At 36.1% G+C, this 26368-nt stretch overlaps 1 protein-coding gene across 6 annotated transcripts in view; it reads right to left on the bottom strand.

Moving 5' to 3' along the window:
• The window catches only part of LRRC56 (leucine rich repeat containing 56), a 63791-nt gene that overhangs the window by 5502 nt on the left and 31921 nt on the right, over positions 1-26368 (bottom strand). For 2 of the 6 annotated variants that reach the window (XM_039331228.1, XM_039331227.1), the window contains exons 4-12: positions 23898-23985; positions 18986-19046; positions 15549-15645; positions 13966-14163; positions 10084-10261; positions 3957-4154; positions 3252-3316; positions 2349-2479; positions 1040-1239 (exon numbers count right to left, since the gene is read on the bottom strand). In XM_039331228.1, the coding sequence (XP_039187162.1) occupies positions 1040-1239; positions 2349-2479; positions 3252-3316; positions 3957-4154; positions 10084-10261; positions 13966-14163; positions 15549-15645; positions 18986-19046; positions 23898-23985 (1216 nt within the window). The remainder of the gene's footprint in view (positions 1-1039; positions 1240-2348; positions 2480-3251; positions 3317-3956; positions 4155-10083; positions 10262-13965; positions 14164-15548; positions 15646-18985; positions 19047-23897; positions 23986-26368) is intronic. The other 4 variants (XM_039331229.1, XM_039331230.1, XM_039331231.1 and 1 more) reach the window with 4 other exon arrangements.

The following is a 26368-nucleotide window of genomic DNA, read 5'->3' as shown; positions in this document are numbered from 1 at the left end:
TGGGAGACCATGAGTTTTAGTCCCACCTTAAGCATAAAAGCCACCTGGGTAACTTTGGGCTAATCACTTTCTTTTGACCGTAAGGAGAAAGCAATGGGAAGTCACTTCTGGAAAACTGCAGGGACTTGTCCAGACAGTCTAAGAATCACACACAGTTGAAAGAAACATAGTAGCAGAACTTAAAAATTTTAGGCTAGAATTTGAGTAATAAATTTCTATGTAATTTCACTATGATTATAAGGAACGGCTGCTGGAATTGGGTATGTCTAGTTTAATGAAGAGAAGGACGAAGGGGGACATGATAGCAGTGTTCCAATATCTCAGGGGCTGCCACAAAGAGGAGGGAGTCAAGCTATTTTCCAAGGCGCCTGAAGGCAGGACAAGAAGCAACGGATGGAAACTAATCAAGGAGAGAAGCAAACTAGAACTAAGGAGAAACTTCCTGACAGAACAATTAACCAGTGAATCAACCTGCCTCCAGAAGCAGTAAATGCTCCAACACTGGAAGTTTTTAAGAAGAGACTGGACAGCCATTTGTCTGAAATGGTATAGGGTTTCCTGCCTAAGCAGGGGGTTGGACTAGATGACCCCAAGGTCCCTTCCAACTTTATTATTATTAAGTTTGTTCAGATTCTCAATGTATCTCTCAGCAACTATCTTAAACACTTTGTGCACCGTGCTAAGCCATTTAACAACTGCAGACCATGAACTACACTACTGTAACTGAGTTTACACAGCAAAGAGTTGGCTCATCTCTGTGGCTTGCCTGTTAAATCTTTTTGGTAACATCTGAAAATGTTTAAATTATTTGCATCCCAAAATGCTGATCAATACCTGTAGTGAGACAGGAGAACTGCAGAAGTTGCTGCTATTGTTTCTAATACACTATAAATTCCATACCTTTTTTTCTTTCTCACTCTCACAGTGAGCTAAGAATACCTTCTCCTTTGCCTCAGCATTTGCTTGCCTTAATGATACTGCACTCTTTAAATATTATACACAAATGGCACTCCAGTTTGCCCTATTAATTCTATAATACCTGATGACATCTGAGAAAGATGGGGACAACAAGAAGCTTCTGATGAGATCATTTGTGTGATGTCTTGAAAGGCTTCTTTGAAATCTTCATCAAAGCTGTCACTCAGGCTGCAGCCTTTTTCTTCCTCTTCCCCTTCTTCATCACTGTGTGATATTTTCAGCAGCTGGGGAGATTTCGCCCTTTGGAGGGCTTGCAAGTGCCTGCCAGAGATTTACTTTTTAATTAGATGCCATCCTGCCCAAATTTTATAAAATACTGTACATTAAAATTATATATTAATAATTATTTATTTGCATATACGATATCCAACTTATATTATGTGTCATATACCTTTAAACTGAAATAATACCAGAAGGAAAAAAATCCACAGTAATGCTTTCATTATGAACTTTGTCCCATGCTATGCTCTAAAACAATCACCCCAAATTAGATTTTACAACATTTACCGGAAAATAATCAAATTCAGTCTTTAGCAAATCTTTCTTGAGAAAAAAAAATGCCATTAAAAAACTTCAGGACTTATTTCTGAGAGTGTTGTTTTTGTTTTTCTTCTAATCTGACATCAGTACAGTCCCCTCACCCACCCACCTTACTCTTCTCAAGAAAACTAGTCTTAAAATCCTAATTATGTTTTTTTCTTAATTTTGTAACCACTGATGTTGGCACAGTAATTCCTCATAGTGAGCATGACTGAGGGCTGTAACATTAAATAAACCATGATATGCAGATTTGTTATTGCCATGAATTTTCTCTCCCAAATAATTAAAAGTGTTGAATGCATTCTACCACCAATACAGAAAAGACAATAACTTAAAAGTGGAAAATCAGATATGATAGCAAAAGCATGAACTGAAGTAGGTGTCTTTATTTTTGAATAGACAACTATCTATGTAGACATTCTTAACCATTTTTATTTGATTTTTCCTCCTTTGTAAACTATAAACGCTGAATGAAAATAAGAGGAAATATGAATGACAGCTCCTGAGCATGGCCACAAAATGGCTGACATGCTTATGACAATGAAAACAAGAGAAAGCGCAACTTATTATTTTCTAAACTGATAACCTAGAATAGTTATTAAAGGACAGACTTTTCATGGAGTTTCATAGTTTCATATATTAAACAAAACTGGAAAAACAGTAGAAACAATCCCCTATCAAAACATTCCTAATGTTTGTCTTTCCATAGGCTTCATAGTGTGACACAATGCAACTGTTCATCATCAAGTGGAGATTACATTCACTTTCTGATTTATCTTGGGAAATTCTAAAAATTTCTGCTTAATAATGGACTAAATTTTGGCTCTTACTGGTAATGATGTTCTTGCAAGACTTTCAGCTCAGCAAAGATGTCTTTCTCATTTACACTGCCAGTTTCTTCAAAATCATAATTATGTTCTGCCAGATGACACGGTGGCTGGAACAGATTTGTTACTGTAGACTACAATATTAGAGAAATTATATAAAATATATCTGCATCCACTGAAAATAATTAATTTTGCCAAGGATTATTTTTTTAAAAAATTATCTCATAATCTTCCCATCACGGCCAATGTTTATTGTACCAAGACAGACCTGCTGTTGTGCCACAGTGACTGGAGGTAACAGGGGCAGCCTGACATACTATTGCAAAGCAAACATGCAAGATCAGGCAATATTTCAATCCAGCTCCATTTGTTATTTGTCTCCGGGTGAAGGCTTAGGTACGTTTTTCTCTATATATCAGATGTGTTCCTTCCCTTGAAATGTCCCTAACAGCTTTCCCACTTTGCTTTCACAAGTATGAATCTCCATGGTGAGTGAGAAGGTTTGCCAGAAACCCATTCATGATCAAAAGAAAAAAGGCTGATAATTTAATTAGCAATACACCGTAAGAAGAAGCAGAAAACTTTATGAGGGCTTTTCAGCTCTAGAAGCAGACTGAGAAACATGTACTAAACCTTTAAGTTTATTCTGAGCTCACTTAAATCTATACAGTTCTGTAGCTCCAACAGCTGTGGTGGGATTCAGCCAGTTCACACCAGTTTGGCAGAACCGGTAGCTAATTTTTTGTTGCCCAGGCCCAGAATGGACTTCCAGAAGAGGCATCCACATAGAGAACTGGTTGTTCACATATTTGAATCCCACCACTGTCCAACAGGCTTATTCTTCTTACATGACAACCCCCTTCTAACCTTCCCTCCCTTCAAGAATGTACTTATAAAGAAACTTACGCCTAATTTCTGTCTTCGTGCATGAAGAGCTTTGATGGGGTTCCCACATATAACTCTGCTGACACCTGCCAAAAACAAAATTTAAAAAGTGTCCTAATTTATAATTTCACATGCTTAAAAAACTCTTTCCGTTACAAAAACTTCAAATACAAGCTTATATGCAATTATGTTTTCTCCGTATTTAGAAAGAGATATTCAGAAAAAATAAAGCAACTTTCTATTTTGGTCAGTTGTTACTCTAAACCACAGAAAAAACACCTTTGTGAGCTGAGGTGGGATTAGTAGGAATGGGCAAAATGGTCAAGAATATCTTCACTCATTCAGCTTAAGACAGCATGATAGTCAAACGGACTTTGGAAAAAAAGTGTCAGAAATGTCATTATCTGTGCAGTGAAAGGCTTGGGAACAGCCAACCACAATGCAGAGATTACGTGATTGAACATAATCTCTAATGTTAACATAAAACTGAACCACTCTCTTTAACACGTATTCACTTCCCAATTTCAGTCCCACAAAAAATTCTGCAAAAGCAAGCCTATCGAAATGTTCGTGTACATACATTTACCATAAGCACATAAATGCACATATCATCCAAACATTTTTATAGGAGACAGAAAATTCCATTCTTGTTTGCTTCCACATGTTCTGTTAAGGAGAGGCTGGAGGATAGGAAATGGGCAAGAAAAGCACAAGGTGTTTCATTACCATGGGTCAGGTCACTTGAATCATCATCAGGCAATATCTCATCGTAGATGGTGGATTCCAGGAGAGTGCTACAACCAGAAAGCAAATGAGCACTGGGAGATCTCTGGAGAGCCTGAGGTCTGGAACCTAGCAAAAAATGAGTTGCAGCAGGCCGTAGAGCAGAGCCCAGCCTTCTCGTTAGGAATCCTAACTGAGAATCTAAACCGAAGAAGGGTAAGGGTCGGGAGAAGAATGATAACACGATACCGTAACATGAATATGCTATAAGTGTCCACTTCAAAGAAGCACAGAAAACAAATATGTTCCTAAATTAAAGTATTATTCCCACTAGAAGGTAGTAGCAAAATATTTCTGTACTGTTGCCAAGAAAACTACATGGATTCATCCATAACTACACTAAACATTAGGTTCAATGCAAAAGAAACTTTGTAAGCTAACATCAGGAACATTGTGCTGTTTATTAATCACAATTCTTTGTGCAAACATATTAACTCGTGTCAGCGATTATTCAGGTCAGCATGCAATAGAGAGTGCAAGCGTTCATAAAGAACGTTGCAATAGAAGGATTTTAAAAACAAAAGAACATTGCAATATAAGGATTTTAAAAACAAAAAAACATGCATACATATACATATACATATATGTAATACCTGAAATACTAAATAAGGAACTCATCCATGAATTGCATTACCCTGCTTTCATCCTGTGTCCTTGAGCTGAGAAATCATGGCAGCCTAAATCACACTGTCCCCCCCCCCCGTTTCCCTTAATATGCAGGATGGGGACTGTGCTGTACTATCTGTATTGCTTCTCCACAGGGCACTATAAGGGCAATAACTTGCCATTTTCTCTGCCTGAAATTTGAATGTCACTTACTACAGAAAAAGCTGCCACCAATCACCTTCGGGGATACATGCTGGGATGGCGTTGTAAAATCTGGCCTTTACATCCATTCAGCTGTTTTCCTACTGATCTCCCAAAAGAACTGTTAACTTATCAACCTAAAAACCAGTAGATGGCAGCAAACAGTTCTCTCTTAACAGCAAGGTAGCGGTTGCCTCCATTTGTGCAATATAGATGTGTTTTTGGAGCCAGAGTTCAAGGTGGGGTTTTTGTGTGTCTGTGAGAGAGGTGTTCAGCTTTCAGAATATTGTCATAATTTCTCCAAAATGACTGACCTCTCAACCAATTGATTAACTATTTGATGATAGCAAAGTCAAGAGCATTTTGTCTCTCTTGGCTTCAATCTAGTGGTAATTTTGATTTGTGCAGCCAAGATGCAGTTGCTGCTAAATACTGCTGGAAGAACCAGAGTTTGAGAAATCACTTTATTGATTCTGGTATCAAATTTAGATATACATATTCAGAAGAATAAAAGAGAAAAAAATGTCTGCCTATATTGAACCCCATCTGTACCAGGTTTCACTCTCTAGAGCAGTGTTTCCCAAACTTGACAATTTTAAGGCATGAGGACTTCAACTCCCAGAATTCCACAGCCAGCATTGCTGGCTGTGGAATTCTGGGAGTTGAAGTCCTCATGCCTTAAAATTGTCAAGTTTGGGAAACACTGCTCTAGAGGACTGAGCTTTTTAAAGGAACATTCCACAAAGAGGAGGTGCTAGGACTTCCCTAAGAAGAGCAATTGCTGTACTGGCAAAAGAATTCAATTACATTTTCCATTTATTGCCTTAAGCAGGGTACAGGATAGTGAATTTCAGATCTCCCAACACTCTAAAGATCCGGGGGTGATTAACCTGGCAATGGTGTCAAAAGCCAGGGTTCCGCTCTTCCTTACATCCAAAACAGCACAGCAGAACAGGTGCCAAAGCCACAGACTAGATGAAAGAGGGCAGTCCTTACACCTGTTGGGACAATGGTAGTCAAGCAGATAGCTCCCTCCACCCATGTCCCCTTACACCATCTCTTCCATGCTCCATGGGTTGTTTCAGATTTTCCCAGGGAAAATGCTATTTTCATGCCGGAACATCTTGGACCAGCTTCAGCCTCCCTAAGCAGTAGGTAGATTGCCTACGGGATGGAAACTCCATTATGAGGACATATCTTCAACAAATTGTAAAGTATGGAATATCTTCATGCCACGATATGTAGCTCTGTGAATAGCAGAAGGCGGATATACATGCTATTGCATGAGGCAAATGCATCTATTGCCATGTCTGTATTGATTTTTTAAACCAAAATAAAGATAAGTTTCATAGCCTTGCTGACTGCCTAGAGTTACTCAAGCCAGAAGGGCAAAAAGAAAAAGCATATATTTTAAGATCAGTGGGGCACAAAACAGCCTACACAATATAAGCACCTGTGCTTATTCTTTACCTATACAGCAATTACTATTTCCTCTGGCCGGATTGGGTAATATTTGGGGACGGAGTACTGGGAAACAGTAAAATAGAGCTGGAATATAAGCAGAGCACAATGCTCACTAAAGGACTATTCCAATCAGCTCTGCTGTAGCTGAGATGTTCAGGAGTGCTGTCAGAGCTCTGCAACTAGATTGCGGCTGGTGCTGCTGGCAAGTAAGCATTTGGAAGGGATGCCCTACAAAGAGCATTGGCACGGGCCAAGCATCCTTCCTTAAAGGGTTGAAACAATCAAGCAAACTCTAAAATGTTTAGCGGAGCTATTTCAAAGGGTCCCTTGCTCACCTGCCCCCTTATTTCTTTATGCATTCAGACAATACTTCCATTAAGTCTGCCGTTAAAGCAGTTATGCACATACATACAGATGGAGGTCGTTGGTGAAAGTCATCAGAGCAGATGCCCAGACTCTTCTGGAACATGAGCCTGCTTAACGTTCCAACAAGTGTGCTTTGTGGAGCACTCGTCAAATGCTTTTCCTAGCCTCACTGGCTATCTCTGGCTGCTTGCAAATAAAACTCTATATTTGTTTGCTGAGGTTTTAATGTATATACTACAGGGTGAATTTAAGAAACTGATTGCCTGTGTCTGTCTGGTTGCTTGGTTGTCTGCAGGGCGTTGGTTGTGTTTTGTTAATGGGCTGTTAGTACATTTATTTAAATAGTTGCAATGCTGGCAAAAATGCAGTTGCAGGTGGCATGGTGTCTTTGGACTTACTGTTTTAACATTAATCAATGCTATTCATGCAGTCATATAGCACTAGGACCTTTTCGCACTCTCCAGTAACCACAATCCACCAGTAATACTTGGAAGCATTTAAAGAAACCTTATAGATGAAAATTGGAAATAAAATTATGCTTGGTGCCAATGAGGCTAGGAAGGTGGGAGACGCTAATTAACCGCTAACTGACAAATGCTGAGGACAGATTTGCTTTTTGTCTTATACATTATGCATCATCTAACATGGTAAAAATAAAAAGTTATTTGTTCTATTAGAGTTGCCTCTGATTTATACACTTATATGTTTGCCTGCAAATCAGGGTGGAGTTGGGGTGATGCAAAGGATTACAGGGTTAGTTGAAAGAAAATATGTTTGCCACTACATCCCCTAGTACCAAATATTCCACAAATTGGTTGGCCAGTAGCATTATGTATGGATTGCTATCCCACCCACTTTTGTGGGGGTTTTTTTGGTGAAAACCAAAGCATCCCAGAACATTTTGAATTCTGTCCCAACGGAATACTCAAGCTGATCCAGTTTTGCTTTGCCAGAATGAAGCTAATTCAAAACATTCTGTAAAGCTTTCCAGGTGGGGTTATTTTTCTTAGTTCAAAAGAAAAGAATTTGTCTCTATCACAGTTAGTCTACTTAAGAGCTACAGAACTTATTATAAAAGAACATTTTCCTCAAAAAGAATAGCACAAAATCAGGATTCATTGTAAGCAATTTAATTAAGGAGTTACAACAGTCCTCATTAGAAGACTATTGATCTAAGCTATTGCATTACAGGTCAAAAGCCACCTCAAGATGGTCTTAAGCAAAAAGAAAGGATGGTGGCAACAGACCCACATCTTCTAAAACAAGCTTGAACTGAACAGTTAAGAAATTAAAAGCAGTTTGAGAAATGCTGAAATCTTGGCCTGTCTGTTGCTCCCAATCTTCAGCCTCAAATTAGCAAAATGTATACAAATGCATTTGGGGATATTGAAGAAAAAAATAGCATGTTGAAAAAGAATCCAGTATCTTCCCATCAATTCCACGCCTCCACTTGAAAGGACAGTAGAGATTTCAATCCTGGTGAACAATTATTTGGTTAATGATTATATATTAGGACAGATTTTTATTCTCTGTGTTTGTTATTAGGCAGTTGCCAAGAATGTTATGGTTATTTCCAAGCATTAATCCATATGAGGGACAGACAGTGGAATTAACTAACTATAACCCTTGAAATAATTTGCATTCTGTCCTAAATGCAACTGGGAAAATATAACATGGTTTATCCAGTGAGATGCCCCCCAAAATGAAGAGTGGGTTATTAGACAATCAGCCTATGAAGAAGCCAATTTAAGATGCTAAGATCCAAGGAGTAGGTGAATTTAAAAGATATGCTACCCATCAGCCTCCAGCTGATTTGCGGGAAAATCAAACATAAGCAGCCAAGATGGCAGAACCAGTGGGAAATCATCAGGAGATTTGAAAAGAAGAAGAATCTCATACTGAAGAATCTTCAATTTCAAAAGAGCAGATTGAAATCAGATTTGTGAATGTGTGAGATCTCACTACAGCACACCAGATCAGTTCCTGAGGAGACTGGTGACTATGACAGCTCTCAAGCAAAAGAGGCATATGGGGCGTATGCTCATACAAGTCATTTTCATTTAGTGACTGCCTCGCTTTAGTGACCATTCACAGTTATGACAGCGATGAAAAAATAACTTTGTGAGCAATCCTTGCATCTATGACCCTCACAGGTCTGTAAAGCAAAGGAAAGCTGAAGTAAGATCATAAGCATAGTCATGGTTTCACTTAGTGACCACTCCACTTCATGATCTAACTGTGATCCCAAATCTGGTCACTAAACTTTACTAATCATTCTATGAAAAAACAGATCTGCTCCACTCCAGTCCTACAGGAACATTCCTATTATGAATTTGGGGGGAAATAGTTTGTAGAAATTATAGAAATGTCAATGATTTCTTTTTCTCTTTAAAGGCTCCTAGAACAATTTTGTAGGTGGAAGAGTATTATATATATTCACAGATAAGACAAGAAATTTGGTGGCAAAATTAAAAAAAATCAGGCTCGGCTTATCCATGTATAGGCTTATCCACCAGTAGGTATGGTAAGACTTTTTTAAAAGTTCCCATATACAGAATCCTTATGGATAAGCCCCTCAGATGGACCAACCCTTCCATTTTTAATCAAAATACTATGAAAAATCAGGGTCAGCCTATTTGCAGTGGCACATTTTTCATATTTGGCTTAAAAATTGAAATGTTGGCTTATATGCGGATGGACTTATATGTGAGTATATATGGTATATTTGAATGTTTACCTATGTTTTATTTCACATATAATTAGAAAGTATTATTTTTAATTGTCTATGGTCATCCTTACTTCTGTGTCCAATAATATGCCACACAGGACTCAATTTATGCAAATTTACTGCATTTATAGCACATCTTTTCTCTGAGAGCTCAAAGTAGCTTATATGCACATATCTCCTAACACAATATATACATTTATTTTATAAAATGTGATAGGCTGAGATACAAAAACCTGCTGAAAAATGCCCTATGGCAACATAAACCTAGTCTGGTCCAAGTCCAATACTACTTCGGCATTTTTTCCTGAAAAAATATAAAATTAATGGGATTTCCCCCTCCTGTGATTCTTATAAAATAGCAAAATGGCCTGGAGGTATCCATATTCCAGGATATCCATAGAGTCTACATGTTGGTGTTTTGTTTTTTTTGTTTTTGCATGGTTTATATTTTAGTACTTAAAAGCACAGTTTTATTGCTAACCAAAGTTTAGCTTTACCCAAGATCATTTCTTTACACAATTAAATGATACTTAATCTTATTGTATGCTACACAAAGTCACTTTGTGTGTGTGGGGGGCTAATAAATGTGACAAATAAATACATATATGCTATTCTTGCTAATTACAGTCAGTTTTTTATGTATGCACAGATATTCTTTCCTCTTATTGGTCATCAAACAAAGTCTTACAAAATAATTTAGCAGACCTGAACCTGAAGCCTCCTCAATTAAATTTCCTTCTTTGATTGATTCCTTGACAATAAACCAGTCCTTATTCATTTTGCATGGAAAAGGAATAGCAGTTTGATTTGCTGGTATTTCATCCAAAAATTTTAAATGAGGGATGAGTTTTTTCACTTCAATTCTGTAATTGTAATCTGGGTCCTAGAAAAAAGTCCCAGAGAAAAGAATGCCTTCAGTTATTTTGATCACATTTATAGGAAACAATCCGAGAAACAAGTAAAATTGGAAAATAAATATAAAGGTAACAATAGCTAAACTTCTTATAAGATTAGGACTTTTTGTAATCATAATAAATAAAACCCAAGCACTATTTAGTTTCAGATACACTAAACATGCATCCCATGTAAATATATTAAATTTCAACTCACTTATTTAATCATCAGTATTTAGATAACCATTAAACAAATTGCTTTTGGGATCTACTGTCAACTTTTTAATATCTACTTTTCTTCTCTCCCAGAATTTTATACTGCCTCTTTTTTACCATCTCCATCACATAATATATTACTGTTAAATTTGTTTTATGTTCCAATTAGCACATTTAGATAAGATAGTGTCTGCTACCAGAGGTTTATGTCATTTATCATTCAGACTGGTCTGGGTTTCTGCCTCCCAATTGTCTGGTAATGATCACAAGAAAAACCTGTATCTTTTAAAAAGCCAAATTAGCTGCTACAGGGTCCTGATTAATGTCGAGACTCTGCAGATCACCTTTACTCACAACCACAGTTTACTGACAAACAAACAAAATAGCCATGCAATTGCTCCTTCAGTGACTATTATCATTATCCAGTATTATCCAATGTTAGATAAAACAAATCTAATGACCTGTAGTGGATTGTCTGAACAAAAACGATACTAATTACTGTAATACTAAACCCATTCCAAGGATGACCATGAATTCAAAGATGATTAAGCCTTAATTAAAGGAAATTGCAGTCATCTTTTTTGTCTGTCCTTCCTTTTGCTAGCTCTCACAATCCCTGTCCCTGATCTAAAAAAGTACACCAATCCTTGATCTAAAGCAGGGGTCTCCAAACTTGGCCGCTTTAAGACTTGTGGACTTCAACTCCCAGAATTCCTCAGCCAGCATGGCTGGCTGAGGAATTCTGGGAATTGAAGTCCACAAGTCTTAAAGCGGCCAAGTTTGAAGGCCCCTGATCTAAAGTGTGGCAGCTTCTTTTTATAATTTCCCCTCTGTAACATTTTCTTATATCAAAAGTCAGCGCTAAAGGGCGACCTACTTGTTTTTTCTTATCCCTAATATGAGAAACAAAAGAAGTTCCCTAACAGAGGGAACACAGAGTCCAGCCTCCCTGTTGTGCTTCAACCACAATGTAAGCCAAGAGTGAGCATTTGGAGTACTGAAGAAAGAACCTCTGCAAAAAAATGTTCCTCTTTAATTGCTCATACTGAATAAATGGCAATCAGCATTATTTATTTTTTCTTCTTTAATCTTGCTCATAATTTTTTTCAATCTAAGTAGCTACTTACCACCTTAAAAAGCTAAAAAGACAGTGTAAAATATTTTAAATAAACATGCAAATATATCTTTCTTTCTCTCTCTCAGTTTTTGGTAGTTTCTGGTCCCTACAGCTGTTACCGGCATTCAGCTTTCAAGCAAAAGCCAGAAGTGGAAAGATGATCGTTATTCATTCATCAAGATACCTCTTGCTTTCTGAGGGGACTAACTGTACAAAAATGTGAAATGTGTGCAGGTGACAATGGGGAAAGAGTAACAGATCTCTTGAAGGTGCTGAAGCTACAGAAACAAGCGTTCTTTGTGATAATCACATCTACCTACTTGAGCAAAGTATACTGTATTTCTGTTTCAGGTAGAAGGACATAAAACAAATATTTCAAATTTGATTAAAACACTGGAATATAAATAGATGACAGACTCCCTTTCTTTGGAAGTGTCCAAACAGAAGCTGGGTAGAAGCTGGAGCAGATTTCCTCAATTAGCAAGTTACTTTGACTAGATCTTTGAAGTTCCTTCAATTTCACAATTCCCACAAAAGCCTTCTGTAATCAAATATTTTCAGATGGTTTCAACTAAAATTTTTTCTGATTTCAAGCCAGTGGTCAGAAATGCTTTAGTGAGTCATGCATTGAGTAGAAGTTAGATTAGATGACATCTAAGGTATCTTTTAACTCTATGATCTTATGTGGAAATTGTAATTCGAAACACTTGGAGAATGCCACGTCAGGAAAAAGTTTTCTAAGAAAAACAGTACTAACAATAAAAATGGATAAAAGCCCAACTCAAAACCCAGTAAATAATTACAATTACTAATCTTTCTAAAATGCAAAACTCATACACTAAATACTAAATTGGCTGAAAAGAGCCACATATTTGTTACATATAAGAAAGATAGAAAATGAACTGAGACTATTGTATAAAAATATATGAATGTGGGAAGGAGTAGCTTTATTTAACAATAACAAAGAGAGAGAGAGAGAGAGAGAGAGAAGAAAACTCCCAAAGCAACACAACAACAATGCATGATGTGTGTATATGTGTGTGTAAGTTTAACACAATGCTTTCATAAAGGAAGATATTTCATTATAATTGTCGAGACACAATTTTTATCTATTAGCAATTTCTTCAAAAGTCATAAATACACAAATACACATATATATAAACACAACACACACACACACACACATACACACAAATACTGAGCCTTGTATTATTAATTTGAATAGATAATAGACTCACATGGAAGATTCTAATATAGCTTAGTCTCAGGCAATTTAGAGTTGTTCAGGTCATAACATGCAATTAACTGAGGCCATTATTCAAGTGAAATAACATTACAATTACATGCTTTATACAAATATGCTGAAGTTTACCATGTTTATTATTGTTTTTACTACTGTTTTGTTTTTTACAGGGAGTTTAATATAATGAGTAAAAAAAATCACCCTAATTCTGAGTTTCTAAATAGTCATCAAAAGCCACTCCAAACAGCATCTATTTTAATAAATCTAACTGGATTTTAAAGGAAAGGTAATCTTATCTACCTCACATTTTTAATGTGCCACTTGCCTATTCATGTGGAATGAATAGCAGTTCTCCCTGGGAAAGAATGAGAAGAGCCAGGCACATCTAGCAAACCCACTGAAATTGATGAAAAAGAATTCTGGCCGCAACTGTCATTTGGCTTTTAAGAGCAATGATTGATACAGAAAAAAAATGAGTTGCAAAGTGATTTAGGAAGATTGCATTGAATGCAAGATATAACCTTAACCCAGCTTTAAATTAGAACCCTCGATCAAAACTCTATATCATCTTTTTATTATACTTCAGTTTGTTCTGCTTGATTGCATCACGTATTGTGCATGCAAAAATACATTCTGCTTTGCTTCGGACATGGCAGTCTCCCCATGGCATTGCAAACTCTTGAGAATTACAGAAGTCATTTGCAAGGCCACAGAGGAACTTCAATAGTAGAAATGAAGAAAATTGTTTTAAAAAGGGGTAATTTTAGTACACATATCTCTCTTTGCTGTTTCAAAATATAATCATACCAAACGACCACAAGCTGTACTGATTTCACTAGAGTTTCTCCTAGCAGCTATGCTGTTACTGCACAGTTTTCTGAGTTTAGAAAGCTGAGTAAAGTGCTAGATATCTCCCAAGATTTGAAGTATAAGTCTTCTTCTCTATATTAGAGTTATAGTATGCCACTTATCTACTCATCTGAGTTGAGAAACAGTTCCTCCGAGGCAAAATTCACAAAGATAATTCTGCTACATTAAACCACAGCCTTAATTCATGATTGCATTGAGATAAATCAGCAAGATACATATTAGATTAGATAGGGCATATTAGCACACACCTCTGAAGACTGTGGGCTTGGCTTCAAGCAAATAAGATTTCCCTCTATTGTAAGATTGGTCAGCTTAGTACACAGCCGCAGGTATTGAATCTGACTAAGATCTTCAATGTTGTTTCCTTCTAAATCTAGAATTTCGAGGTTCTCCAGCAGGCTAATCTGACTTAAGTCACCAATATTGTTGTAGGCTATGTAGAGCTCCTAAAGAAAATTGAAGGACTTTTTCAATATTTAGGTGAAATGTGATATATTAAATAAAAATAATAAGGAACAATTAAGACATAATAGTAAAAGGAAGTCACACAGACTTTCTTATAGATAAGCAGCATGCACTTCATTTGTTTGTTGTCATAGGCTTTTACTCCCAGCATACAGTATATGGCTAATAAACATAAAACCTGCAATATGCCATGATTTCTTAATATTATGCAATAGGAAATAGGAAAAATAGGAATTATGGCCTGTGCCTACTATTACAAAATTTAGAAAATTAAAAAATAAAGCACGGTTTAAGATTTTGGCTTATTAAGAAAATGAGACTATTTCTGGTTTGCTAATAATAAACCTGAAATCATGAGTAAAGTTGCCTGTTTTTAAAATACATCTTCTATAAAGAGAGATCAAGTTGAAGCATTTTTTTTTATTTTTTATTTTTTTTCACACTTACGACCCATGCAAGTTGAAGCAATTTTTGATTCACAGAATAAGCCACATGACTTTTTTTTACACTTTCAGCTTACTATGACTTGGCTACTGAATTAACAAATTCTAGGTTCTGGTATGACTCATAATATCGCTCATAGAGTCGGATACAACTGAATGGATCCTCCTCCTCCTCCTCCTCTACTTAAGATTTATAGACCTTCCCACAGTGCTTTGCAGCATTCTCTGGGTGGTTTATAATGTCAGCATATTGTCCCGAACAATCTGAGTCCTCCTTTTACCAACTTCAGAAAGATGGAAGGCTGAGTCATACTGCAGGCATTCTAACCCCTGTGCCACCAGGGCTCCTTAATGATAATTATGGTAAATCTTCAGGCCAAGTTCTTCTCCTTGTGATTTCACAAACACATCCATGTAGTTTTCTTAGCAGCAATAAGGAAGTGTTTGCCATTGTCTTCATTGGAGACATTACTTCAACTTTCCAGCTGACAGTTATGATACTTCTTTTTAAATGAAATGCCACCAGACAAGGCGGTATTTTATGAATCAGATTTTACATATATGTATACGTTTTTAAAAATGCAATAACTTTTTAAACTTTTTTTTAAAAAATACAGTAAATCCCTGGATTAAAAACACCCTCGTATAAGGATGACCCATAGTAAAAAACGGAGGCTATTGTAGCAAAATTCAAGTTAAACACACAAAGGTTTGAGTTCATTACACAATACTACTTATGCAGCATTATCCAATAATTGTATTCCTGCTGAACACACACATTCAAGGATAGACCTTGGGAATGGAAGTCGGGACTACTGTATATTAACATGGATTTGATATCTAATTTCCTTCAAAGTAGTAAGGGCTGTGCGCTATGTAAACAAGTCAAGCAAAACAACGCATTAAGTCTTTGACTCTCCTACCTTCAAAGAGCAGCAGGCAGAGATCCCATCTAAATCTGGGAGCCCACAACGAGCCATCCATAGGACTTGAAGACGAGGCAATGCTGTTCCAAGGTCCCTTAAGAGAACAAACACCAGGATTCACCATTACTTAGCAAAGGAGTAGCTTCATCTTTAGAAGTTAATGAAAATATACTGTTTAACATCAGAGAAAGAAACAGAAAATTCATTTCAATTTTTATCAGTTGGAACAAAATCAGTTGGAATACTTTTTTTTTTAAAATCTGAACTAGAGCTGTGTATTGACAGAGACAGTTAAGGATTATGCTTTCCTGTGCGGTTATTTTTGTAGCCTGAAAGTATTTTTAAACTAGTTTACAGAGTAGTAATCTACCCAGGGAAGCAGACAGACATTTCAGAAGAAGGCACAATAAAACCATTTCTATATTGTTGCCAAGAAAATAACACAGACATACACCTTTAGCCATCAGAAGTCAAGCCCAACTTGAGGCAGACTTTACTTTTATGTCTATTCACAGAGTACTAAATTTGGAAGATAAAAGTTGATTACTTCAGGAAATTGGTTGCAATGACAATATATCATTTTACTACATATGTATGTAGTAAAAATTACATGGATTTTGTCTGCTATAGTATCAAAAAATGGACTCTTTTAGTGAATTCATAACTAAAACAGTTGTTTTATAAAACATAAAACTTTTTCTAACATTTATTTGGAATTCCAACATTTAACAATTGCTGAACTCTGGAAAAGTAGGTTCTGACCTCTCTCTGTATAACATATTTTATTTGAAGGGGAATACTATCATATACATCCTTATACTCAGAATTATGTATTCCTAATTTCCCCAGTCCCTCTTTGTAGTACAGTATGTAATATCCCCAGTCATCTTCATTATCATTCTCAAAACCTATGTTAGTTTGCCTGAATCTTTCTTAAAATGGGATATCCAGAACTGGATCCAATATCCAATTCAAGACCTAACTTCCTTTGGTTTAGAAGCTAAACTTCTGTTAATATAGTCTAAAACAGTGGTTCTCAACCTTTCTAATGCCGCGACCCCATAATACAGTTCCCCATGTTGTGGTGACCCCCAACCACTTATACATCACCGGGTGCCAGGGGCGTGGCCAAAGAAAAGGGGAAAAAAATGGTGGACAGCCTTGTTTGGCGACCCCCGTGAAATGGTCGTTCGACCCCAAATGGGGTCCCGACCCACAGGTTGAGAACCACTCGTCTAAAATAATATACTGCACTTTTGCAGCACATAATATTGCTGACTCATACTCATTTTGAAATCAACTAGTATTCCAAGATATTTTTCACAAGTACTATTACAAAGCTGATGTTCTTAAATTCTATTTCTATACATTTGCCATCTGATTTCTAAATGAAGAATTCTTTGCCTCTATTAAATTTCATTCTATTTGGAATCCATTTCTCTAACCTATCAAGAGCATTTTGAATTTTATTCCTATTGCTCTAGAAAATGAGCAGTTCCAATTTATAAGCAACCCTGATATCTCTTCAGCCAAATTTCAAGGTCATCTATGGTTATCCCATCACAAACGTCTTAAAGCAGAGAGTGCCACCCACACAAGGCAAGGAGAGTGCATCCTTAGATGACCAACAGGAGGGTGGATAAAAAGATCTTCAACCAATATCTTACTCCTAAATCCATGTTCTGTCTGTTTGGAGTTTAAAACACCTGAGCATTCCTAATGGGATAGAGTTCTGCAAAGTCAGCAAGGAGCCTGCTCAGTTTATTAAAACAAAGAGAAAAATGTTACCTAAAGCTTAACCCCTGCAGGGAAAGAAATCCCAAAGATAGTCTGAGGAATGAATGGAAATAATGTCCTTGCAAGTTTCACAAAGCTGGAGCACTTCTAATTAGAAACATGTGATGCATTTCTTATTAAATCTCACTACACCAGAAATATATTGGGTCAACTCCTAAACAGAGACAATGTCCGATCAAAGTTTTGAGCCTATTTGGGCATGGGGTCAAATGTGGATGAGCCCTTAATTTCTTCCCCCTCGATCTCAATCTCATCCCATTATTCCATTTCTCCAGATTGTGCTGCTTTCTGCCTATGCAATATTGGATAAAAATTACAAATTCTGAAGAAAAACAAATTTTGCAAATGAAAGAAAAATTAAGAATATTACTTTACAAATTGTACAGTTTATTCTGACTATACTGGATTCTTCCTCCAGCTGGGTATAGAAATCTAATCTTCCCCATGATAGGAATAATGAACTGGCTGGATTCTACCTCACCAGAGTTATATGTAAGTTTTAAGACACTGCAAGATTATTTGCAGGAAAAAAATAAAACAAAGGAGTCTTAATATCTTTTAAATCTATAGAAGGAACAATTTGATTACTTATGTCCAAGAATTATACATAATAATGTATGCTTTTCTAGGCTTCATATAACCAGGTCATTGGTGGGATTCAAATACCTGAACAACCAGTTCTGTTATGTGATGCAGGCCTGGGCCTCCGATGCCTAGAACGGACTTCCAGAAGAAGTCAGAAGTCAGCATGGGCTGTTCTAGGCCTGGGAGGCCTCCTCCAGGCCTCCGATGCCTAGAACAAACTGCTGGAAGCGGTATCCATGCACTTCCGGTGGGCCGTTCTAGGCCTGGGAGGCTTCCGAAGCCTAGACTGGACTTCCAGAAGCCAGCCAGTTCTCCAAATTCAGGTAAATTTAGCTACTGGTTCTCCTGAACCCATGTGAACTGGCTGAATCCCACCACTGAACCAGGTACATAATGAAGACAATTCAGAAATAAACCTCCATTTGGTTATCAATGACAGACAATCGCAGATACAGAACTTTTATTATACATATTAGAAAACTACATTACATTACTTTTTGATATAATCACCATTCAAATTGAGGCACTTGTTATAACATCTTACAAGGTTTGAAATTCCTTAGTAGTAGTCGCTTGGTGCTAAATCTGGGCTATAGGGGGGGTGATCAAAAACATTCCAATGGAACTGCCTCAAAAGTTCTTGGGTGTGTCTAATGATGTGCAGGCGAGCATTATCATGAACCAACACCACACCAGAAGTGGTGCCATAGAAAATCCCTCCAAATGTGAAGAAGTGAAAGTGCCTCAATTTGAATGGCGATTATGTCTAAAAGTAATGTATCGTTGTAGTTTTCTAATGTGTATAATAAAAGTTCTGTATCTGCGAGTATCTGTCATTGATAACTAAACAGAGGTTTATTTCCAAATTGCCCTTGTAATACATTTGCATAGTTTAAGATTTAAATCACTACAACTAAAAACAGACTTAATCAAGTTTTTCTCAGGTACAAAAGATAAAGTGTGTAGTCAATCTCTCTGAAGTAGAAAAAAAATAAGTAGTAGGAGACTTGAATATTACTTCTGACTTAACTTTCTGAATTATTATTTCTTACCTCACAGATGTAAGTACACTTCCATTCAGTTTTAGTTGTTTCAGATTAGGGAGGTAAGAACCTGTAACATCAGGAAAGAAAAATAAAGATAAGCAAATATATATGTCGTAATCTTCTCAAACATCTAATTTCAATTATTTTAATTTTAGAGTTTTTACATTCATTCACCATGACATTTGACTGATTTCTGATGTTTATTATTTTCACAGCAACATTTTTTTTTACCAAAGTTGCCTAGAAATGATGCATTCTATGTCCGACTATATTTTAGGGCAGTAGTAACTGACATAAAAGATAACATTTTGCCTTTACTGAACTTGTTTTGCAACTCTTTTTAGGATGGTTGTAAAGCGAGTCACCATGGTTGTTAAACAATTCTCATGGTGATTAAGTGAAGTATGTGGTTTTTAGACAAATCCAACATATCAACTGGGCGTCCTTTTGCTGTTTTCTGCTGGAAAATGGCACAAAAATCACAAATTGTATTTATATGACTGAGGACACTGCAACTGGTCATAAATGTGAGTCAGTTGCCAGCGGTCCAAAATGGATCATGTGACCATGGGAGGTGTTGGTGGCAGTCATAACTTTGAAAACGGGTCATAAGTATCTTCTTCTTTTTTTTGACTCTGAATGGTTGTAACTTTGAATGGTTGTGACCAGTCAGTAAGTGAAGACTATCTGTAGATATGAAATTCTGTTGTGCTATTTTGTATAAAGAGAAGGAAGGTGGGCATAATAGTTCCTAAACATGCAAATTGGCTAACTGCCATGCTGGCTTGGAATTGTCTTAGCACATCCATTTAGTCCCACATTGAGGACAGATATTTGAGGGTTATTGCTTATAATAAGTAGTAGTTTTATTCTCTAAACATTGAAATTGTTTAATAACCCTCCTTTTAATGGTAATTCCATGTTAAATCCACTAAAAGTGGTAAATGGGAATTATATTATATTAATGCTGCATTATAATTGTTGAAAAACATTTAAAGTTAAGTTTTTTAGAAAAGCAAATCCTTTCTCTGGGATTTGAGAGATGCCCTCCCCCATGATCAAAGTAACTTTTTCCAATGTAAAAGTACTTTTTGCTAGAAAGTGTGATGTACACAACAAAATTAATTGATTGGCTTAAAGTATCTGAATCTTTAAACATTTTAGAATGTTCCAGAATTTTCAGAAAAGGAGTAGTAACTGACCATAAACATTTAATTAAAAATATAGATTTTTTCAGAAATTTCATCACCCTTCTTATTTAGCTCTTCTAACCCACACAGATGGCTCCCTCCTTTCTCAGTGTCATCTCTGTGGTGTTCTTATTGCCTCACTTTATATTCTCTCAAAAACATTGCATCCTCTTATATGCCACTTGCTACTCATATCTTTCTGGTTTTTTCCTCTAAAAGCATACCTTGATATGGAATACATTATTTTCAGATAAGAAAGTAAACATGATGCATAATTTGTACCGTATATGCCGGCGTATTAGGCGACCCGGCGTATAAAACCACCCCTGTTTTTATAGCCGGGCCGCATTCCTAGAACGTCGTCTTATACGCCGGAAACTACCAGTATTTCCGGCGTGTAAGACGACTCGGCGTATAAGACGACCCCCGTCTTTGGCGCCGATTTCAGCGCTCACAGAAGTCGTCTTATACGCCGGCATTTACGGTAGATCCCTACCAGAATAAATTTGTTCATTAGGTATTTTTATACTGCCAGTATAATGGCCCTTATAGAATAGAATACTTTATTTGAACAAGGAATTTCTCTCTGGTGCAGAAGCTCACAGTACACATGCAAAACAACAGAATGATAATCACAATAATGATACCAATAAGAGAAGGTGGAAGAAAAGATGAGAAGAATAATACAGCCATTTGTTGTTGTTAGTTGCAAAGTCATGTCCGACTCATCGTGACCCCATGGACAACATTCCTCCAGGCCTTCCTGTCCTCTACCATCTTCTGGAGTCCATTTAAGCTCACGCCTACTGCTTCAGTGACTCCATCCAGCCACCTCATTCTCTGTCGTCCTCTTCTTCTATTGCCCTCAATCTTTCCCAACATTAGGCTCTTCTCCAGTGAGTCCTTCCTTCTCATTAGGTGGCCAAAGTACTTGAGTAATACAGCCATACTACATGGGTAAATATACTTAAACATAAGACAGTACTGTGGGAATTAAATGTTCAGTAGAGTGATGGCATGAGAGAAAAAAAACTGTCTGTATCTAGTTGTTTTGGCATGCAATGCCCTGTAGTGGCGTCCTGAGGGGAGGAGTTGAAACAGTTTATGTCCAGGAAGTGAGTGAGGGACTGTAGCTATTTTCTCAGCCCTCCTTCTGACCTGTGCAATATACAGTTCCTCAATGGAAGGCAGGCTAGTTGCAATTATTTTTTTCTGCAGTCCTAATGATCTGTTGAAGTCTATACCTGTCCTGTTTGGTTGCTGTACCAAACCAGATACTTACAGAAGAACAGACTCAACACTTCCTCTGTAGAACTGTATTAACAGCTCCTGGGACAGTCTAAGCTTTGAGTTGAGTTGATGCAGGAAGAACATTCTTTGTTGTGCCTTTTTAATGATGGTTCTAATGTTAGGTGTCCATTTCGAATCCTGGGAGATTATAGAATCCAAAAATTTGGAGGACTCTACTGTTGATAGTGTGCTGTTGCATAATAATAAGAGGTGGTAAAATAGAAGAGCTCCTCTCTCATCTCTACAGTTTTAAGCATGTTCAGCTTCAGATTGTTCCGGCTGCCCACAGGGCATCTATATGCACACTCATCACCATCTTGAATGAGACCAATGACTGTTGTATCATCTGCAAACTTGAATACTTTAACAGATGGATCCTTATAGATACAGTCATTGGTATATAGAGAAAAGAGTAATGGAGAGTGCATACACAATGTTGAGTGGCGCTTGTGCTAATTGTTTGGGTATTTGATGTGATTTTCTCTAGCTTCACCCGTTGCTTTCTATCTGTCAGAAATCTTATAATCTACCTACAAGTATGGACAGGAACAGCTAGTCAGATCAATAATCTGACAGATGATGTATATCTAATGTTAATGCTCACTTCTGGCTTATTTTATAGCGGACTTTTCTTGCCAAGAAGTTCCAGTATATTTTCGATATCTGCTTGCTTTCTTGATGCCAGCTAGTTTATATAAACAATAGAATTGCTGATAAAGTCTTTGTTTCCTCTGTAAGAAGCAATCATTCAAGTATACACAATCAACAAATCAGTAAGTCTTTTGGGATACACCCCTAGCAATTCAGTATGTAAAAGGACAGACCCGCTTCAGTCCACTCACTGACAAACCTATATGGACAGACAGTATTTCAAATTCCCCCTCAGACATGAAGAAATTTACCTGTGGAACTCGTCTGATAAGTCCTATTTGCCCTACACTTGTGGCTCAGTGGACTTTTAATATCAAATAAGCAACCATTTTGCAGATTAAGGCATCTTTAGCAACTCCTCAAATTACCTTTGTAACCAAAAAGAACTAGGTAAATGTACTAAATGTACTTTTAAATGTACTTTTCGTCCATTTTTAAATATTTTACTTTTAGTAGATTATACTGTTTCAATATATAGTAAACTATGGATCACATATAACAAATCAAACAATTTACAGTTAAAATAAAAATATCATTACAGATAGTTTATCTTAAAACAGTAACCCTCAATCTGTAGTCCACAGAACACAGATGATCTGCAGAGGTACACCAGGTGGTTGACCAGATTGATTGTGAATCAGCTAATTTGCAAAAATAGATGAATGGCTCAAAAACTGGTTCACTAAAATATATGCTGCTACTTGTATTATCATTTGTGAATATTAACATTCAGAAAAATTAGAACAGGTACAAGTCTTGAGGGAAATCATGAGTTCACATATGCTGGGCTAAGTAAAATGATCTCACACAAGAAATCCAAAAAGTGGAAATAGCAAATGCAACAATGAATATCCATCATTGGTTGAAATCCATTTGCTCCTGACCACTTCATAGTTAAGAAAATTCTGGACCAGCAAGTTTGTGTAGAGAGTGATTGTTATTATATTGCATAAAATAAAATACATAAATTACAAAAAAATACAAAAAACCCCAAGTGGTAACTAAAAGCTCTATATTGTATCATTTTTGTTATACAATTTAGTTTAAAAAGGTCTTTAAAATGGAACTCTGAAACATTCTTACAAAAATGTAACAATTCAGAAAATCTGAAGGGAGAATGTTTTTTTCACAGAACTGCGGTGGATCATGCTTTTCTACAAGTATCTTTTTATTATTGTCATTGTAATTACACTTATGAAAGGATTATATGAGCCTTTTCTAGGACATAACCAATACTAGGGAGAAATGTTCCATTGGGTCAGTCTAAAAAAAATGAATTTATAAGACAAATTTCATATATTTTCTCCTATTATTTTTTTTATTTCTAGAAATGATCACTTTCTATCATTATGGTTTTTTTACCCAGATAAGACAACTTCAGACATAAAATCAATTTAGTGAATTTTCCAAAGGCAATATTAAATACAACTATTGGTTCATTTATGGTTCTCACATGTTAGTTTTATTTATTTATAACCCAACCTTATTATTTTTATAATAACTCAAGGTGACAAGCACACCTAACATGCTTCCTCCTCCTATTTTCCCCACAACCACCAACCTGTGAGGTAAGTTGGGCTGAGAGAAAATGATGGATGCGTTTCCCAATGTTTTTTTTAAGGGAATACTTTTTTTAAAAAACTTGCTTTAAATGCAGTACAGTTTCAACAACATTAAAATAAATTGCTCCATTTGGGGAGCTCTAATGCTTTTAATATTGGGATATGTGCTTTAGGCTCATTGAATGAAAGGTTTAAATAATCTGAGACTGAATAAAATTTTCTCACCAAAATTTCCCAGGCTATTCTCTCTGGTGTTTACATGCATCTCAAGGGCCTTCACTTGCCGCAAATCATCTAGCCCTGTCAATGCTTTCTGCAATAATAAACAAAAAGATAAATATATACTATGGGTCCACAATCACAGTACTTCAAGAAATAATTCTGATCTTAAAATTTAGGAAGTCAAACATTAGTTTTGAATTCTAATTCTGGCATTAACTTTTTTAACACAAGAAGGCAGGTATAACTATGTAATGTTATTAAAGAAAGTCATGCTGCTTGGATAAAGGCTAGATTTCCTAGCAATATGAAAATTTAAAAATACAGAATAAAATTAGTAACAAAACAAGTACAAATTTAAAAACCTGACAAACCAAATGCTACTATTTCACCTGTAAATATGTTCTTCCATGGTTACTCCAATAATGAGAAAGCTTAATTTGATTTGATCAAACTTGAGAAAATATTCTTAAAAACAGGCAATAACATTTATTTACTGAATGACTCTGCTAAAGAAATAAGAGCTACTTCTTTAATTATAATCACTGCTAATAGGAGACAAAAAATAATATTGAAGCAAGTTGGGTAGAGAAAGAAACTTTCAGTTTTTTCTTTCCTCCAGTTTTCAAGTTATATTTTTTTGAATTGCTAATTCTTTTTCTAACCAGATATGCAGGCCATAAAATTTTCTACTTCAATAAAGTTTGACAGTTTCAAAGATGTATGATATTTATCTTCCAGGTGATTGCTCTAAAAAGAAGTGTACATTACAAATGCATTGCAATTATATTGCCTGTTGCTCAACATTTCCGACATCCCAATAAAAAATATTTTTTCTCCAGACATCAGTGATTTTATTTTTTTTAATTTCAATGTTCAGACCTCATAATATATGTTAGAGTTATTTTTTCTTAATATTAAATAATAGTACTTAAACAGTTGTGTAGAATAAGAATCCTGGGGTGAATATGCTAATTTGTATCATACTTATTTGCATAGGGTTTTTTTTTTCCAGGAAAACACATCTCAGTTTCTTGCAATTGTTTGAAACATTCTTACACACTCTGTCCAAATATTTACATAACCAAATAAGTAATTAATCTACCCCAAATCATTCATATGCTATACAACAGCAAATAAACTATTTTTATACATCTGCGTTGAAAGCATAATGAGGATATTTCCTGAAAAGTAAGCATACTAAGGATATTTCCTGAAAAGTAAGTCCTACTGTCAGATAACTCTATTTTGCATTGTCATGTAAGCCAGTTTTTATAATATCAAGCCATGATATAAAAACAACCTTCTAGAATGGATGGGTAATCATTGCAAAATTAAGATGTCTAGTTTTGCTATTCCTCAGGCAAATTTAAACTTTGTTTTGTGTTATAGGTTAAGAAATGTACTATTTCAGCATTAGATATCATAGACACTTATATAAGACATGTTTGGTGTTTTAGCAGTAGCCACAAAAAAACATTCACTGCAAATCCGCAAGGGACTACAGGAACAGGGCAGAAAACATCCTGCAGCCAAGAAGGTTCCACACATATTTGCACTCATCACTTCTAAATGGCCTGAATGACTCTCTAAATAAAAGAAGGCAAATGACCAGCTGTTCTGCAAGGAATATAAATCTTTCCATTCCCCACCATCCAGTCAGAACTGAAGAAGCTTCTTGGATGAGAAGCGAAACATCTTCAAAGAAAAAGAAAAACAAGAAAGTCCAGTTGCCACCTGAAAAAAAGCACCTTTGAGACTCTAGGCAAGATGGGTGGCATATACATTTAATAAATAAATAAATACAATATATTATCACCTCTAAAATCCATCATAGCTTAGGATCCAAATATTTATGAGACTACCCCTTTCTTATTCTTTCTATCTGGCACTGTTGGCTTTCTCCAAATCTCATCTATAAAGCAATGCCTTCTTGCAAGTCCAAGGAAACAGATCTTTTTTCTGTGGTTGTATCTGCCCTATGGAACAGCGTGCCTCTAAAACTCGCTAATTTTGCAAAATCTTTAAAAATTTGTCTTTTCCTACAGACTTTGTGAAGCAGGATTGATTATGATCTATTTCTTGCTATTAAATTGAATTTAAATTGAAGTGTAACTGTTGTTCAGTTTGTTTTGTTCTTCCCCAATTTGCTATTAATTTCCAGTGTTTATACTTATGTTTTAATTCTAGTACATAATACATACCTAGAGTTCCCTTTGTGTCTAAGATAGCATACAAATTAATTAAAAACACAAATCAATACATACAATTTCACTTCATCCCTGGAATTGGCAACTGGGTATGGGAATGTCCAGATAATGTTGTCATCAAACTCTTTCAGAATGAAGCAGGAAAAGTATATAATGGTTTTTATGAACATTAGCATGACAAATATATTTTATCTAGAGAGCATCAAGGATTTATATTGTCAGCACAGAGTATGCCACAACTCCTAAAATGAAATCTAGTTCCAGAGG

This window comes from Crotalus tigris, unplaced genomic scaffold, assembly GCF_016545835.1.
Source record: "Crotalus tigris isolate CLP2741 ecotype Arizona unplaced genomic scaffold, ASM1654583v1 scf7180000024436.1354646, whole genome shotgun sequence".
NCBI lineage: Eukaryota > Metazoa > Chordata > Lepidosauria > Squamata > Viperidae > Crotalus > Crotalus tigris.
The sequence above is the reverse complement of the archived record's forward strand: the minus strand, read 5'-3'. Positions and strand labels throughout refer to the sequence as shown.